The sequence below is a fragment of the Syngnathoides biaculeatus genome, chromosome 11 (assembly GCF_019802595.1).
Source record: "Syngnathoides biaculeatus isolate LvHL_M chromosome 11, ASM1980259v1, whole genome shotgun sequence".
Taxonomy (NCBI): Eukaryota; Metazoa; Chordata; class Actinopteri; order Syngnathiformes; family Syngnathidae; genus Syngnathoides; species Syngnathoides biaculeatus.
This window is the reverse complement of record NC_084650.1, coordinates 25249603-25269092: the sequence shown is the minus strand read 5'-3', so window position 1 is coordinate 25269092 and position 19490 is coordinate 25249603. Positions and strand designations below refer to the sequence as shown.

At 41.1% G+C, this 19490-nt stretch overlaps 1 protein-coding gene across 10 annotated transcripts in view; it reads right to left on the bottom strand.

Annotated features, from left to right (window-relative positions):
- Nucleotides 1–8060: 8060 nt before the first annotated feature.
- nexmifb (neurite extension and migration factor b) overlaps nucleotides 8061–19490 on the bottom strand; it is a 98924-nt gene continuing 87494 nt past the window's right edge. For 7 of the 10 annotated variants that reach the window (XM_061835298.1, XM_061835300.1, XM_061835297.1 and 4 more), the window contains 2 exons: nucleotides 11189–15392; nucleotides 8061–10633 (listed from right to left, as the gene is read on the bottom strand). In XM_061835298.1, coding sequence (XP_061691282.1) covers nucleotides 10402–10633; nucleotides 11189–15392 — 4436 coding nt within the window. In that variant the 3' untranslated portion in view covers nucleotides 8061–10401. Of the gene's footprint in view, nucleotides 15393–19490 lie in introns of all 10 variants that reach the window. The other 3 variants (XM_061835302.1, XM_061835304.1, XM_061835305.1) reach the window with 3 other exon arrangements.

The following is a 19490-nucleotide window of genomic DNA, read 5'->3' as shown; positions in this document are numbered from 1 at the left end:
CAAGAAAATGGATGGATGGAATTTGATTGTATCCTATTGTGACTGCCAGGAATATAGATTTAGTCAAACACACATTGTATGGAAATATCACCAGTTACAACATCTATTTTAGTCACAAAAACCTATCCATTCACTACAATCTTCAGTTTAATTATAAAAATGTGTTTTGCACTCATGACTCTGGGGGAGAATCTTTATCACCAAGCAACGCAATCAACATGTATGTAGGCAGCTAAAAACAGCTAGATAGTGAACATTACTCTATGTCAGGGGGTCGGGAACCTGTGGCTCGCGAGCCATACCTGGCTCTATTGGTTGTTGCATCTGGCTCTCTGAGCCCTCACAACAACATACTGTACATGTGATTTCTGTCGTGCAGAGAAAGTTTGTCTTAGTGGGGTTGCCGTAGTTAGGTGTGGGAGGCAACGCAAATGACGTAGAGACAGTTTGGCTAGTGGGTTGCAGTAGTTGCGTGGTAGTCGAAGTCCAGAGGTGCAGAAGTGTCAAACGCTGATCGTGTCGAAACAACTAATTATGGAAACGCTTTTGACAAAGGTCGCTCAAAGAAAAAAATATGAGGAGTACCTAAGTTTTCAGCAAGAATGGACAGCCTTTGTGGAGATGCAGGGTTCTGCTGTGTGTTTAAATTCACAGATGATGGGGATATGCCAAAGCATTCGTACTCGACGTTGCCAATCAACATTTTGCCAACTTCGGATAAAGACAAAATAATCAAACGAATAAAAGACATGCCTTTGTCGGCAAGAACTGTTCACCATCATAGCAGCATGATGGAAAGTTAAATTGAATTATGTTTGTTAGAGTCTATATACTGTGTGGGTAGATTCTATGTCATTCATAACTATTGTCCATCCATGTTCTTTGCCGCATATCCTCACAAGGATCGTGGGCCGTGCTGGAGCCTATCCCAGCTGTCAACGGGCAGGAGCCGGGGTACACCCTGAACTGGTTGCCAGCCAATCGCAGGGCACATCGAGACAAACAGCCGCACTCACAATCACACCTTGGTGCAATTTAGAATGTCCAATTAATATTGCATGTTTTTGGAAAGTGGGAGGAGACCGGAGTGCGCGGAGAAAACCCACGCAGACACGGGGAGAACATGCAAACTCCACACAGGAGGGGCCAGGATGGAACCCAGGACCTCGGAACTGTGAGGCCAATGCTTTATCCAGCTGAATCACCATGCCGTGTTCTTTGACTATATATGAATAAATAAGTTTGGAGTTCACTCACATCATTCCCTTGCTTCTAGCCTATCTTCTCTTATCCAAGGTAACCAAACTAGTGGCTGTACAATTGCTAATTTATTAGTGTGTCATGATTAAATGATACAATCACGATGGCAAAGGCCAAAACATCCTTGCAAGCCTAATAAACCAAAGCAATCATATACCATTTCTCCCCACTCAGACGTGAACACAACAGCTATTGCACTTCAAAATGATGGTCAATTCCCAAGCTAATATCCTGCAGGGGAAAAAATGAAATTTATTAGTTGTGTCATCAATTAAATTGGTAAACATGATGGCCGCCACAGGGAAACACTTGATGCCGTCATTAAAAAAAAAAAAAAAAAAAAAACATAGAATGTCATCTATTGTCCTGAAAATTATCATCAACCATCACCAAAATTGTATGTGGACATGTTTACACTGTGAGACCTTTCACAGGGCTATTGCAGTAATTTACTGGCAACACTGATGACAAGCTTACCTGCCCTTAATTTAGCATGTAGTACAGCTAAATGGGATGTTACTCTATTGCACACAACCCACACCCAGGGTTTCAAGATAATCCTAATTTTTTAAAAGTGCAACAAACGGTAAATGCCATTAAATGAAAGCTACAATTCTGAACTATTGTCTCATTAAACAACTTACATCAAGTAAAATTTATTAATTTACCAGAGTGTAAATCCGATGCTGAAAGTTGTCCGAAGAAAATTTGTAAAGTTTTTTTTTTTTAATTTACCCTGTACTTTTTGGAGTTTGTTCCATAGCAACCCCCTTCACAATAAAGATACAAAAAAATTGCTAAGCTTCTGCAGGGATGTCATTTTCAAGTGACTCATTCTATAGCACAATGGTTATTGTGAAGAAGGTCATTTATTGTTTTCTTTTTTACTACGTTATTTACTGAATCTGTGTCACAATGCATTCCTCCCATTTTTACAAGGTTAGAGCGGCGAAGTGGACTGCTTTTGTAAAAGCAAAGCGGGTGAAACCCCTCCTCCCCCCCCATTCTGGACAAGCGTGTTGTTACGACTACTTCAAGGACAATCGAATGGCTTATGACAGTCTCCACTTTGACTTTTATTGACCGTTTATTTACTGCGGGTAGAACAAGCTGTTGGGTTGTTTACAAAGAGCACTTACTGTATATTCACTACGTAGAGCTCGCTGCCCTTTTTGGGACAATTTGTAGCCCGCTAGTCACTAGCATCTTCTGCCCCATGCTAGCAGAAATCCTCCAGAGTAGCAAAAAGTATAGAAAATAAAATCCATAGCCTCCTTTCTTAATAATGAGCATTATTAAGATATCACTGGAATCGAGGGCCATCATATCTACGAATTGTATTGTCAAACCAGCCACTCAGTCTCTTTGTGTTGTGATGCTATTCCATGCTTGGTTTGTCTGGAAAAAAACCAAACGCTGGAATCCACTGCATCTAGCTCGTGCATATATGGACCAATGAGCAGAAAATCTAAATACTCTTCATCTTCAAAATTCTTGAAAACAACTCTCCCTTCTGCAGATGTTTCGGTTGATACACTTGCAGTTTCAGAATCAGAACACTGCCTCTTCTCTAAATCATCATTATCTGGTATTACCCCATGTCACATCTTTACATGTCCATTAAATGAAAAATATCGGGTTGCTTGTTCTGACATTTTCATAGGTGTAATTGGAAATAGATAGAGATGTCCGCATGGATGCTGGTGATGAAGCGACGCTAACCTTTCGGCCGGAACATCCTCGTTAGGTGTCCGCCACGACCGCCAGCAATGCCTATTAAAGTCCAGGGTTAACCGAGACCCACGACCCTACAAAAAGTCTTTAAAGTGTCAAATCAAACGCCTGATTAACAAAATCTTCCAAAACTCTTTTATCAAACTTTCAAACCTGGTAAAACTATATGAACACAGAGACAAGATGGCAGGTGTCAAGGGTGACAGTCAGCAATGGACCTTTCTGACCTGTCAATCACTCATACAATAATAGCCAATCAGATAGTTGCATCGTCTTAACCCCTGGTTTGACCCGCCCCTCTCGCTGTATTGTCCGACAAGCAATGGTGGTTGTCAGTAGCGTGCGCTTGGAAAAGTTAATGTTCTGAAGAGAGGTCCTCAAATGCGCTTGCGGAACATGCAATTCTGATGAAAGATATCATGCTGGGTTACAAAGGGCCTGGTCGATTCATTTTGCAAAGCCTAAAACACAGTTGACGAAGTGTCTACGATGGATTAAGGCTTGCGGAAGACGGCATGTACAACTAAATGTGAACAATATTAACAAACACAAGGCTGTATGTTCAAAGGTAACAGAGGGAAAAGTATCTTCTCTGAGTTTGATTTCATTATTATCAGTGCTTTATACATTGCAGAAGAACAACTTTCATTTTGTTAGTGCATCACTGACCTGGTGAATGAAGTTTGTAATGTTTTATGCCGAAGAGTCGGCTTAGTGATACATAATGCGCCATGTCATGCAAGAGAAATGTCCATTTGCCTATTTGGATCACAACAGACTTTTGAGACTGTGCAGTGGGTTCCATTACGAGCCAAGTCAAATGAATACACGCACTCACTTATATAGACTACAATGATATTACTGATATTGATCTTTCCAAGTAAAAAGTACTCACCCTGCTTTACTTGTTCAGTACGATTCCACAATTTTATCCTGTTGGATTTCAATATGAAGTTTGTGAGCCCTCAAACTTTTTTTTTTTTTTGCATCGATCGCCAACGTTTCGCTGTATCTCTGACATTGCATCCTGCTCTGTCCAAAATGTTACTTCCATGTACATATCCTCGCGTGAAATAGTTGAGACGCCTCTGTCGAACTCTTTTGGACAAGTCTGACGCATTTGACAAAAAACATACCCCAATATTATCTGGAATATGCGATGGAGAATCAACTTCAAACATCTTCTGTTCAATTGCCATTTTGGAAGTTTGTGGGACATGACTAAGGGGGCGGAGCTTAAGATCGCCTTCGGAAAGGTCCATTGTCATCAAAGTCTGCCTGCCCTACAGAATGCCTCAGATCCATCAGAACTTTGTTCAAAGGTCTTCGAGGCATTTGTGATGCAATCAATACAAAATTGAGCTGGCGAAACGGATTTATTTACGCTGAAATTAATCTGAAAGCACTTACCTCGTTGGACGACGTGGCTGAATAATTTCCTCAAGGAGGCATTTCAATGACTGATTTAAAAAAAAAAATCAGACTTGAAAAAATGACAACAGAAATTACATAATAATTCATTGAGGAAATGTCTTTTAATTTTGCACTTGACGTTTCAGGCCGTGACAGTCTGAGGTGTCAAGATATGGGCAGGCCAGAATATGGCGGCATATCAAACATTTTCATTAAGAAAAAAAAGCCTAAAATTACTACTGAATCTGTTTTGAGGTCCCCCCCACCCCACACAGACTTCCTTTATAAATTGACAACTACATACCTGTCAAGTGGTAGACTTGGGCGTAATTTGTAGAACTGAAAGCTAATTTTAAAATGTCTACGCTGTACAATGTAAATCGGTAGGTCAAATTACAATCTTTAGTGAAAAAAATGAATTTAATATTTTTTGGGAGTATTAACAGGATTTCGTTAATTTTTCTGCAATGCAGAAATCAGTGTGACGCAGACAATTATATGTGCGCCTGTGTGTGTTGAAGTAGTCTAGAAAGACTGTCTTTATTATTTTTTTCATATAAGAGCTTTCTCATATTCTTATTAATATCTGTTGGCATAGATATGAAACAGTAGATATGACATGCTCTAAACTTGATTTTAGCAAAGGTCCTGCCAAATTAGGTTTATCGTCGTTTCACTCAAGGCAATCCTTGTTCTACTGGCCTACGACATTGTTAGAAAATGACCACCTAATTTTTTGAAATTGAATGGAGTCAAGATATTGGTCACTCATTTTCTATTCATTTACGTTGATTTCTGCACAAGTCAATTTGGGCCAGTTTGCCACGTAATAAATAGCATACAATTCTTAATCTGATTTGATTCTTACAAAATAGCGCTCATGTGATTGGTGTTTGACATTTCTATCCAATTAAATCCTCTAGCAGTTACTTTTGTATTTGTCTTGTGTCCCCCAAGATTGCACAATATTGCACTGAACCTTGCAAAAACAGGAGTAGCACAGTTCCACAGCACCATCTACTGACTGACAAAATGAGTGTACTAAAACAGACGAGGCCTGTTCTGTCTCTTCACCTCTCCAATATGTTGTCACACGCTTGGAATAAGCATTCTGATTGTCTATAGTCAGGTTAACATGAATAATATTTCTGTGTTGTGTATTTAATTTTACTAATTGAATTAAAAATAAGAATTGCCATGCAGAAAGTGTGCAATCACACCAAGTGTCAAGGCCGGGGGTGGGGGGATGGCGCAGGGGCAGGAGGTTTTGTTATGGGGCAAAGTACAAACCACACCCGCTGATTGGATTTATAATGTAAGCATGTACCATCAATTGTTTTTGAGGATTGTTGAAATTCCAAATTTTTCCCATGAGGTCACCTCCCTCCCCTCACCCCATTGAAAATTAAATCTACAATGGAAAAGATGTGCCACTGACTTTGAACTGTTTTTCAAAACACACACCAAAAAAAAAAAAAAAAAACCATCAGCATTCATATTGCACCCCTCCACCACCTCTATTTAAAAAAAAAATAAAAAATTCTTTTTTCTCCTGTCCATCTATTCTCGCTTATCTGAGTTCAGGTCACTTGAGCAGAAGGTAAAACAAGGAAGCCCATCAGGACCTTCCCTTTTCCCAGCCAATTCATCTAATTCTTCTGGTGGAGAGGGTGGGGGGGGGCAGGAATTCCCAAGCCAACTACCAGACGTAGTCTCTCTAGCATGTCCTCGTCATCCCTGGTGCCTCCTCCCAGTGGCATGTGACCAGAGCACCTCACCAGGACGGCTACAAGGCAGAATCCTAACCGGATGCCTGAGCCACCTCACGTGGCTCCACTCGATGTGGAGGATAAGCAACTCCGAGGCCCTGCCAGATGACCAAGTTTCTCATCGTATCTCTAATGGAGCGCCTGGACACCTTGGAGAGGAAATTTCGCCTGCTTGTATCCGGGGTCTTGTTCTTTCGGTCACGGCTGACAGGGTTAAGGTTGGAACGTAGACTGACTGGATAGTTTTGCCTTTCAGTTGCGCTCTTTCAACACAGACCAAAACAGATGCAGCACCGATCCACCTGCCAATCTCCCGCTCCATTCTGCCCAAACCCAAGATTTTTGAACTCCTCTTCCAAACGACACCTCAACCGCTTGACTGCGCCTAGAAATTGTATCCATAAAAGTTATGGACAAAATTGGATTACCACAGAGGCTGAGGATTGTGATCCCCAAACTATATGAAAATATGGGAACCACTGACTTAGCCATCTTAGAATAGTCATTAGTTTAACCCTCCTCACGGCTTGCTGATTATTACAAATACCTGTACTCCATTGCAGTTACTAGTTTTACTCCGGTAATTATTATCGTCCAGCATTTGTTTACCTTCGTGTTGCACAATTGTACACAGACAAAAACAACTATCCTAATACTAGTTATACCACCATACTTATTATTATCCTGCATTTGGTTGCTTTCCTTTTGAACAAACTCTATACACAGACACACAAAGACACAACAATTGTCCTTACAAAATGTGTTATGATATGCTACCTCAATGGATCTGCTTATGAGTCTGGTAGTCAAACAAAATAGACTATGTCAATGTGTTTGTTGATTGGGGGGGGGGGGGAATTGCACATTTTCATCCATAGTCATTCAAAAGTGCCCTATTAAGGAAAAAAAAAACCTGACAAAACAATTAACGGAAGGTGTCTACCTGAACAATGAGATGAAACATTCTATATTTTATAATTGGCTTACTTAACTGTTACAGCTGACTACAGAACAAACAATATTATTACCACCTGACAATTTTGGAGGAATACATCACAGGCTGTTTTTTTATGGTCTAAGACAGTAGCTCCAGCTCCAATTAAGCAAGCGAGAATGAGTTGCAGCGGGGACCACAAAGCCCGGCTCAGAGTTATGGATGAGCAATCACTCAAGCTATCCTTGACCCTAAGTGCTAATTAGATCTGACATTAAAATAACACGATCCAAAGCTGGACTCAGAGAAATGAAAACGTCCTTTGCCAAAGAATTTGACAATACTGCGAATATGGAGGGTCTAATCGGGATGAATATATTTTCAGGAGCGCCGCCCAATCCTCCCAATTCCTCCTTTTAAAGTTGCAACACGAAAGAGACTATGTGGTAATTTTAATGTGCCAAAAATCTGCAATATCTACATCATTTTTTTTCAAAAAGTGTTGTTCCAGACCTTTAGACTGCATGGTATTATGCCCTAAATTATTTCTGTATCAAAATCTTTGAAATACTGTTTATTGAATAAACTCTGCATTAATTGGAGACTCCAAACTGCCCCTAATTGTGATTGTGTGCGCGACTGTTGTTTGTCTCTATGTGCCCTGCAATTGACTGACGACCAATTCAGGGTGTACCCGGCCTCCTGCTTGATGGCAGCTGGCATGGGCTCCAGCACTCCCGCGACACTTGTGAGGATAAGCGGCTCAGAATATGGATGGATGGATGAATAAACTCTTTCTATATCGGTCTCTCTCTAGCTGCCTATTACTAAGCAATTCACTCACTTCTTTTGCTGAAATGAGTGACTTCGACAACAGTTCAATAACACAACCCGATTCTCTTCAGAAAGCAGCATTCAAAATCTTATTTTAATTTGTATATTTACTCCATAAACATTATTACAAAACTCAGCAATTTACCAATATTACATTATCACCATACAGGCTGGATCACAAATATTTAAAACCTTTGCAACAGTTACAACAAAACAAAACCAAAAAATAATACTCGAATAATTTACATGAAAATCTATAAAACAGCAAATTGTTCACAAATTATATTTTTTCTCGCCAAAGTTTTCTTTTTTTTTTCTTTGCTTATTTGTGTTTTACACAGCAACACAACACTCTCACAACAAGATCATGATCTTATTACAAAAACTCCCAACAAAATGTAAATATTTCTATTTTTTGTTGATACTTTCATATTTTGGTTTTTAAAACCAGAATCCTGTCGTTGTATATCCTTTCCACTGCCCATAGAGGCGCATAAAAGGTTACTCACACACACACACACACACACACACAAATACTTCACAGCACTTTCTAAGAAAAATATACACTTACAAAATATGTTACAAATTGGCACACAAAAAATATACAAGATTTTGTTGTGTCAAGAGTTCATTAAGATTCCTTCTGGTAACAACTCTAGACAGTATATATAAAGCTTGGCAATATTTTAATGAAAAGAGCAAAAGTAATTCCAGTCAATGTCAAAGAATAATGAAGTGAACACATCAAACATAACATTATAATATACATTCATAAGGAGGATTAGGAACCTAATCTAGTTTGCATTTTTTTTTCTTTGTTTGTTAATTCTGGGAAAACAAATGAAACAAAGCAAAATGTCAGCTTTCTTAGCACCATTAAAATGAGGCAGCTCAACAGTGGCACATTTTGAAATAAAAAAAAAAAAAAAAACAACAACAAAACTTAGAGAAGTACATTCAATATGACAATAGGCAGAAATGAGAGAAGGCAGACTAAATGGGTTTGAAACCCATGTGGAGCTTCCTATCAGCAGCTCGTCTTGGTCCTAACCCTGATAATATTCTGGAGGAAAGAAATGCAAGGATCAGGGCAGAGAGGAAAGAAGAAAAAAAAAAAAGCAATACAATTTGATTTGATGTTATTACTATCATCCTTGTGCCACAATGGTCTTTGTGACGAGGCCCGCTTTTAAGTCAAGTTTCCATGTCTGCATTCATCGCCTTCAAATAAAATCTCCAAAAATAACACAGGCCTTTGTCGTGTCTATATATCTGTCAAAGAAGCTGCATCTCCTTTAAATACAGTTTATAAAATATTTTTTTTCTAGCCATTTGTAACAGATTGATTGTGTTTAAGGTTGAATCTTGAATCTGCAACGAATGAATAGTCGTTAAAAGAAAAAAATGGAACCAGATAGAATATCGTTATCGTTTTTTAAAATTATGCACTTATATGGTATTGATCTTCTGCCAAAACGTGGAATGAAATTTGATGACAACGAAAGACAACCATGGAAAAAAAAAATAACACACCATGGAAAAAGTAAGCAGAAATAATAAAAACGTGAATGCACCTATAGCGCAAATGATACATAGCATTGGTATCCATCATTTAAAAACAAACTCCATATGATTGTGAAGAAAACGAAGTCAAAATGAGTTTTCCACACGGAATTAATGAAAACACATGCTTTCCTTCATTCACAAGATTCCACTTGTACTGAAAACTGCTTTCACATTCACATGGAATTGGAACTGCAAAGGATGTCCTATCCGACGCCCACTCCGGACTAACGCGCACATCGCCATTTCTGTGTGTTCTAAACTGCCTTGAATTTTCAGTCCAAAAGAGCTATTCATTGAGGCTCAGCCCCAAATGACAAATAATTTCCTTGCTTAGCCCTAAACATCTTTACTACATTCTCCTCAGTCCACTGAAAACTTGTTTGAATGCTTCTTCCTCTCATTCTCTTCCACTTCAGTAGCCTTCAGAGCAGATTTCCCCTTTTTTGTCTCTCTCTTTATGCTTTTCAGTGCCAGGCGATGTTGAGGTAAATTGAATTTGGCAAACAAAGTGTGGTGGTGGGGATTGGGGGTGGGGGGACAAGAAGAGTGTTTCTGATTTGGTTTCGTGAGTGGTGGTGTACCACTGCTAGCTGTTGGTGCCTTTCATCAGACGAGAGAAGAGAGAGTCCCAAACAAAGAATTCTTGTTGTGGTAAGTCTCTGTAAGGAGCCAATATTCCAGTAGATAGAATATACTGTAGGAACAGCCAATATTCACACATATATAAGAGGTCATTTACATAGCATCGTTACTTTTGGCACATTGATTAAGGTATAATTATCTCTTTTTTGTTGCAAATATTGCATGTCCCTGTACAGCAACAATGACAAAAATACTCTGAGGGTGAAGCTTTTATGACTTTGCAAGGCGTAAAAATGTAAATGTAGATAATCAGTTTCTCCACGCTCCAGAAGAAAAAAGAACTGCTTGAAAAAAGAAAATAATTCCGTCCTTGAGGGGGTGGAGGGGGGGAAAAGACGTCTGATATGTCATCAATACAAAATGGTCCCATCTTGTGTTTTCAAGATGCCGTGGGATTAAATAAGGCTCATTAATTGTAGGTTTTCCTCTTGTAATGAGCCAGGCAGTGTATGAAGGACAGCAACAACAGGACATCCACATTCTGCATACAAAAACAGATGAGGAGGAAGGGTGCGTTGATGTCACTCAATGCATTTGTGTATATAGCTACATCTTTAGAGGGGAAGGGTATAAATACATACTTTAGGGGAGCATGTTTTGCTGAGAAAATACAAAAACAGAGCTCCTCGAAAAGCTTACGGAACATTTTTCAAGGGTCATTCTCGTTTTTTTTTTTTTTGTATTTTTTTTTTTTTAATCCCCGGACAAAAATAAGAAATAAAAACGACGAGAAGAAGAACAAAGCAGAAACAACAAAAGCAAGGAAAATGCAGCCATGGTTGTTTTAAATCTCAATCAAGCTTGACACAATCACTCAATAGGTAGTTTGCAACGTACAAGAAGTTTTTCATGCAGATATTAATTTCCTTTTCGGGGGGAAGGCGGGGTTAAAGGAAGTGAGAGAAATCAAGGGGGAACTTAGTTCTCATGCAGCTCTGGCATAGTGTCAGTGTAGGTATGCTTGTGAGGGAGGGCTCAGGTATCGTGGGGGAAAGAGAAAAAGGGGGTGCAACAGCAGCTGATAACAAAATATTACCTCAGTTTCTCAAAAGAGGTCATCAGTGCTATGTCCTTATTTGAATCTCTCTCAGCTCGTTTCCCCTTCAGCGTTTCAATGCGAGGAAATTTTGCACTGGTCTTGTGGCGGTACAACTTTTTGTGTGCGGGCCCAGGGTTAATAAAGTTGGGTTTATCAAACATGTCACAGCCCAGAGCGAGCTGAGGGAATAAGGGATGAGCGGGGTTGAATTTGGCCTGGTTTTTCCCTCCTTTGCCCCCGGCCTTCCTGCCTCTTCCAGCCCCCGTTAGAATGGCACCCTTTTTCTTCAGGTCAGATTCAGTGCCCGCCAAGATTTTTAGGGTCTTTAGGTTGAGGCTATTGGCCTCAGATGGTGTACCGGCCTCGGACATGGGGTTCCACAGTGGCTCGATGGAGGCCATCATGAATCTCTGTACCTCAGCCATGCCGGAGACAATGTTGGACAGAATATTGGAGGGCTCCTCAAACTCTCTCTGGTCGTCTCCGACTAGGCTGTTGCTCTCTGACCACCCGGTGGCACACCAGTCCCCGCTGCTTGTGCTGTCAGTCAGGCCTGTACCACCCCCCTCTACCTGATTCTTGGCTGCCTTGCCCTCTAACATGGCCTTAATCTTTTTGGTTGAACGGGAATTCTGTTTGGGTGTTTTTACCTTTTCTGACTTGGGAGTTCTGGGGGCCCGGACCTTTTTGGGGCTCTGTCCTGCAGCTGTCTGTTTGTAATTGCCTTTCCTCTTTGACTTGATGCTTTTGGCCTCAGCCATTTCATCATTCTGTTCATTAAATTCTGTGGCCCCCAAATCCCCCTTTTTATCTACACATAACACATCCTGGCTGTTAAAGTTATGCAGTGGAAACTGGCTGTCCTCCACTGTGTAGGCATTTCCTGTGTGCTCCTGTTGCTGCATAATATCACAGTTCCACTTGACATCTCTGTTGCGCTCTGTAGAAATATCATTCACATCTTGATATTTTCCAGCATTCCCAGGTATCTTCATCTCACGACCCGCAACCTGCGGGGAAAGGTTGGGCGTCTCGGGCGGGGAAAGCTCTGACAATGACGAGTGTCTAAATTTGTCAGGGGTAAAGTTGGAGATGTCCAGCAGGTCTGAAGACTCTCGGAGTGGTGTGAGGGCATCCATACTCTGCTGAATCACCATTTTTGGACTGCAATGTGCTAAGAAACTGTCCCTGCCCTCCTCCTCACCCTCTCGCTCACAAGATTTGAGGCTTAGTGAACTGTAATTGCTTGAGGAGGCTGATAATGAGCCTACCGAGTCGTAGCTGATGAGTCTTCCATTGTCAGTGCAGAGAGACCCTCTCTGGTATTGCACCTGCCCCTCTACACAGGTTGACTGACACACTTGGAGGTCTGTCCCAGGTTGTAGTCCAGGCTCAGTCAGGTAGCTCTTTTCGTAGAGTATCCGCTCAGCCTCGGGGCTTACTTGGCTGTAGTTGGAAACGGGCAAGTTCTCATTTATGGGAACGGCAGCTGGAAAGCTGTTGGGTAAGATGGGGGTCTCTGGGGTCTCAGGTCCAAAATTCTGGCTATGATTGGTGCATAGCTGTGGATGCCACATTTGGGGGAAGCTGGGGCAATTCTGGGGAGACTGCTGAAGCTCCGATTCTGAAGGAGGTGAGAGTACACAGCTTTGAGCAAGTTGAAGAGAGCAAAATTGTTTCTCTTCGAGGGAAAGGCCCACAGGATACTGTTGACTGGAGGGCTGCTGAGGGAAATATGGGATAGCTGTACCTCCAGAGGAGTCTGTTGCATCAAGCAGGGTCTGCAGGTAGCCCCCTGGGATGACAGGAACACCAGTTTCCACCTCCTCTGAAGGAGATGGTTTGCCAGGAGAGCCAGAGGATGAAACATAGGGGAACTTCACCTTGTCTGTGTCAGTCGTGATGGCACTGTCAGAGAAATCCGGTTTGGCTGTGGTTGAGTGCATGCTGACATCTTTTAGACCAGCGGCAAGGTCCTCCGTGTTTGCTGCAGTAGCGTCCATTTCATTTGTGAGGCTCTTGTCCTCTCCTTCTGCCTCTTTCTTTTTCAGGCTTCTCAGCCTGGCCTCGCTTTTAAATTTTCTTATCCTGACCATTTTATTTCTTCCCAACCGCCTCCCCTCTCTCTCCTCCCTCTCTTGCGAGCGACTCTTGATTATAACAGTGTCAGAGATGGAGTTTAAGTCCAATGTTACTGGGCTGTTCGAAGCTGCTGTTATCTCCTCCACGATGAGGGTGCCCTCCTCTTTAGAGACACCGCCATGTCCCTGATCAGAGGGCAGAGAACCATGTACAATGACTGACTGGTCCACAGTGTGAATCCTCTGAACTTTTAGTCTGTTTGCGATCTTGTATTTTCTTTTGGGATGACCAGAATAAAAAGGGCGGTGGTGGCGTCCGTTAAGATGAAAACCACGTTGTTGTCTATCTCTGGCAACCAGTTTAAGCTGCTCCTGTCTCTCTCTTTGCTTCGCCTGCCAGTAATCCTTCAGTGGAGCCAGTGTCTCATACTTACCTATTGTGTTGGCGTTTAAGCTCACAGTACCATCCGCAGGGTTCAGTTTGCCAAGTTTCACCGACATGAGTCTCTCTCCTTTAAACCTGTTGATGATGATGTACTTAATAACCACGGGTGGCTCTTTACGACATGATTTCCTCCGTTTTTTGGGACACCAATCTACATCTTCTTCTTCTTTCTGACCAGGTGGGGTTTTCTCTTTTTTCTCAGCATTCTTCTCACTCTCAAGTGAGTCAACGTCATATAAGTAATCATCACTGTATCGAACCTTTCTTTTGGAGCGCAAACCATAGTTAAGTGGATTTGAAGGACTAAGGAATCTTTTGGAGTGACCCTTCTTAAATCTACCCTCCTGGACAGTGTCTGAGGAGGAGCCAGTGCAGGAGCTGTCATCACTGAATTCCCCTGATTCCTCAGTAGAATTAAAGTCTATTACATAATTTACTTTAGGTGTTGACATGGGTGAGCCTTGGGAGCCATCAAGAGGGCTCTGGCTACTGCAGTCCCCCGGGTTTTCCTCTTGTTCTGGTTGCAGGATGAGCTCATCTGTTTTGGGCTGAAGCTCATCAACACTCCTCCTCAAGACACCTACTCCTTCTTCTTTCTTGGCACAGTTAGCCAGGACACTCGGGAAAAAATTGAACTGTGTCTCCTCCTGGAGCACGTTGGTTTTTTCCCTCATGTTGTCCTGAAATGACTCGTAACGAATCTTAAGCGAACAAACGTCACTACTTAATGTAGAGTCGTCATCTTCATCATCAAATAAATTGTCAACATCTTCTTCAGAGAAGAGGTTGACTGACAGCTCATTCTTTGAACATAAATCCAGCAGCTCCATCTTACTCTCGCTGATGAAGGATTCAAAGTAGCCCCAGTCCTGGCTGGCGTTAGCCAACAGTACTTCCTCTCCACTGACTTTGTCCAATAACAGTCCTTCATACAAGTTTTTAGTTGTTGCATCATCCTGGGGGTCATCACAATCATTTGTAGTTTTGTTTCCCTCCACCCGCTTGGCTTCATCGGAGGCTTTCGGCAGGGGAAAACTAAGTAGCTGGTCAGAGAGGAGCTGTTCTCCGTAATGACTCACTGCCTCCCCTGCGTGGCTCAGGCACTGGATGCTGATGTTGTTGATGTCAGAGAAATCCTCACGGTTCACATCCCCTATCCGTACACTTAGTCCAGTTTCTGAATTAGGACTCGTGCTAGGCTCGTGCGGTGGGTTCTGTACGGAGGTTGCGTCGCAGGTTTCAATAAAGCAACCGAGGCATGAGCGGCTCTGCTGAAGGAGGCACTCCTCTGTCAGGGTCGATACGTTGTCAGGCTCCATCATTGTTAGTGACAGAGAAGTGGCAGCAGGCAACCGAATGCTCTTCTGGGTATCTCTTGTTGTGCCCCAGGAACTTACAGCAGGATTGGGAAGTGATGCGGCACTGGGAGTGTGTTGAAAATTAGGGACTAGGGTTGGAACCTGGTGGGAGGGAGTGCATGGAGCTGCTGTCAGACCCAGAGAGGAGTCAGTGCCAAGTTGGAGGGGGAAGGACAGAGTTGGTGATATGAGAGTGGTTCTCTGGTGTGCTGGGCAGAGCCGCTGCAATGACTCCACAGCAGGAGAAGGTGGGGGATGGAGAGCAGCATCAACAAGTCTGCAAAGACTCAGGTCACCACTCTGCTCGCATACCCCTGCTGGGAGAAAGAAAATCAAATTTAGTGCTCTGAACAGTTACTCCAATACATATCCTGTATGGAGTGTGTATACACGTGCTGTGAAAAAGTATTGGCCCCCTTCTCGAATTTCTGTTTTTGCATAGTTTCCCCACTTTAATCAGAAAAAGGGAATCCACGTGACCTTAAAATGCTGCTTTTGAATGATTTAATTTATTAAGGACAAAAAAAACCCAAAACATTCCATGTGACCTCACCCTGTGTGAAAAACTAATTACCCACTTGTTAAAGCATGAATTAATTGTGACTAATCACAATTTTTGGTTAATTTTCACTGCTCACACCAAAGCCTGATTACCTCGAGACCTGTTCAATCAAGAAATCACTCAAGCAACATTCATCCTGAAAAAAATCAAGTCCAACAAAATATCTGAAAGAGCGACAACAAAATGTCGATCCAAATGAATTTCAGAACATTTGACAAATAATGCAAATGACATCAATCAGTCAATTATGTTCACATGGAGAAAACATGGAACATGGATTAACATTCCAAGGAGTGGCCGGCCTCTATAACACCAAGAGAAGAGCACTGCTGACCAAAATGAACAGAAACTTTCAACAAAACAAACATCGACATGATTTCCAAAATGCGATTACGTGGATTACAAAAGTAAAAAGTTGAGCTTTTTGCAAGGTGTGTGTCTTGTTACTACGAGCCTCAAAGTACCACAGGATTTGAGAAATAAATACCAACAGTCAGAAATGGTGGTGGTAGTGTGATGATCATGGGCTGCTTTGCCCCCTCAAGATCTGGACACTTGCTGTAGTTGATGGACCCATAATTCTTCTCTTTAACAGAAAACCCTGATGGTAAATGTTCAAGTCACCAAACTCAGGACTGCAATCACTCAAATTCAAGCAATGCCCAACCTTACAGAGCACATACAAACAACCATGGAAAATTCCGAATGTGTAATTAACCTCCCATGTGTGTTTTTGGGGTAAGGAAGAAAATTGGAGTACCCAGAGAAAACCCATGCAGGCATGGGGAGATCATACGAACGCCACGCATGCTAGGCCGGATTTTAACCCAGGCCCTAAAAACTGTCAGGCAGATGTGCGAACCAAACCGTCACCGTGCCCTGCAGGAGGATAAGGATCCAAAATATACCAGCAGGTCAATTTCTAAATGGCATAAATTTTTTTTTTTTTAAATGAACATTTTGAAGTGGCCTCGTCAAAGTCCAAACTTGAATCTGATTGAAATGCAGGCTGTTAATGCTCAAAAGCCTTCCATTTTTGCTGACGTTGCCTTTTGAGGAAAATTCTTGATTTCAGGTGTTGCTGCTGAGGACGGCTCAACCATATTTTCATTATTTTTTACTTTTTCACACAGGCCAAGGTAACCAGTTATAGTTTTTTAGTTAGTTGTTTGAGCATTAACATTAATTACAGTGGGGAAACAATAAAAATCTAGGAATTTGACAAGGGGACCAATACTTTTTCACGGCATCCCGTGTATGCATATGTATGTGTGTGTGCATGTATAAACACGCATACACTTATATATAAATAAGGATCTCATTTAATGTGTGTCTTACGCACAAAAAATTAGCAGGGACTCATAAAATTAGATCAACGTGTAAGGATGCAGAGCAATGGCATAATGTGGCATGGTGATGGAAATCCAGATTTTTTTTTTTTAATGGGACAGGGATCTAGAATGTAATACGTACATACAGTACAGACACCCATATACTGTACATTTGGCCTCTGTCTCTCTCTCGCTATATCTACCTACCTATATATATATATATTAGCCGGAGTGTTCTTTGTGCCGGACTGCTACTGTGGTATATTAATTGGAACAAGTTGTGCAAGATTTATTCAACACATTGTGGCAGGTGAATCATGAGCTAGCTATTCCTAACAAGGAGCTAAGCTAACTATCTGGCCAGTGAAGCTAATGCTCCCAGCCAGCCAGGATTTACAATATTTTATAGGACAGAGATGGAATAAAACAGACCATGGCCACGATACGGTGATGTATCCTGATTAAACTAAGCCGTTTTAAATTAGAAGAAGCTTTTTCCTAGAGGAAATAGCGGTTACTAACTTACTGTTTGATGTTTAGGTGTTCTTGTCGGCCACCATTATCATGCACTGACTACTGTGCTCAGGTGCAATCAAGTTTGCTCATATCTGCAAAGCTTGTCACACCGAGAACAAAAAAATAAATAAATCTGCCATGTACATGCAGTGTTGTACAGGGATGATTTCACTTAGGGAGAGTTATTGAACCAGTTCATGTTTTGGGCAACTCAAGTCATTCCTGCCTGATGAACGTGAGTGAGTATCTGCTCATTCTGGCATCAAACGTTTTTTTTCAGACAAAAAGTTCCTTTTCATTCAAGAGTGCCAGGTTTTGCTCGGGACTTCCAGGAGAAAACCCATCTGGTCACACTAAATACGAGCCTTCATTATGTTTGGGATGAAAGCCATATTTGACTACCGCCACTCATGTTTACATTCGGCAGGCACGTCGTAGCAGCCTGTGTGTGCAAGGTGCGTTCAGGGAGATTGCGGAAATGAGAGTGAATATATTCTTTGGCCGTTTTGTAATGATATCGTAAAAAATACTAAAAAATATCCATCTATCCATTTTCTGAGCCGCTTATCCTCAAAATTTTCTAATATTATCAGCAACGTTGGGGAAAAAATGAACAATGAAAAAGTACAGTTTTGGAATGTGAATTTAGTTCCAAATTGTGAGTTATGAGCCATGAACTGGTTTATATTGGGAACCGTGTACTGACCTTTGAACTAGAAAATGAACTTTCTCATCACTGCCTACAAATCCACCAAAAATAAATTAGAATACAGTAGGAAAGTGAAAAGTGAAATTCATATTCTACAGATTCATTCAACACAAGAAAATATTTTTCAGGCTAGTTTCAACTTCATTCCCATCTTAAAATCTTTTTGACTGTTTCTTATGTAATATTGCAATTGGCTGGTGATGGAACAATGTTTTTTTGTCAGCTGTGAGCTAAAATAATCAATATAATATCAGATAATTGAGTCAGTGTAGAGAAATCTATGAGTTTTTTTTTTTTTTTAAATTGAACTAGATGAAGTTTTATAATTCTAATTTATTGAGATGCACCTGCACTGAAATGTGGGTGCTGGAACCAATCTAAAGCAATATTGTTCAGAAAAATGTTCCCAAAATGGCACTTTAGGTTCTGGTCTGTTTAATTTTGGTCTGGGATATTTTGTATTTATTTTCCTCCTCTATTTTATTAAAATGCAAATCACAAATATTTCACCAGCATCAACAACATTCCTGTCTGTGCCAATTTGATTCAGTTTTGCACCGAAAGCCATTCAAATAAAAAAATATGCTGATTTTAGTACAAATATTGGTACACAATTAAAATGCGATTAATGAAGTTTAATTCATTACAAAGATGCTACTTAATTAAGATATAGTTTCTAAATTACTCCAACGTCTAACATTTATTTGACAAAACATAATTAAATCCACTGAGGTTCTCTTGACAGAGTTCACGGGTTTTTATTTTTGGGTGGTTTTCAGAAGGATGATTGGGGCATCGTCTTAATCAGTCGAAGAGTAACGAGTAACAATCAAGATCTACAGAAGCAAGCTTGTAGCAGCAGGCGGATAAATGTGTTTGCGTTGCATCATTAGATCACGGCCATGGAGGCAGGTACGTACATTTTGTCTACGGCTAGCCCATATGTTGGGTACTAACTGTAGAAGTACTTTAATATCATCTATACCTGCGCATTCCGTCTGTTGAGACTCCACGCCAATTCTTATCGGCAAATTAAAAGGTAAAAAAAGAATGCAATCTTCGCGGTTAACAAGTAATGTCACCCAGCTTTTTATAAATGAAATGATGTAAATGTAAATGCCTCAGGGAAGATGGCTTGACAAACACAGGGACGTTGCTTTTGAGCGCAATTTAGAATATGCGTATGATCTGAGAGTGACTCAGAGAGGTGATGAAATTTGCAAGAGCACGTCTCATGGGCTTCTGTCATGCATGTTGCAACAATGCTGCTGGTAATAAAAAAAAAAAAAAAGCATAC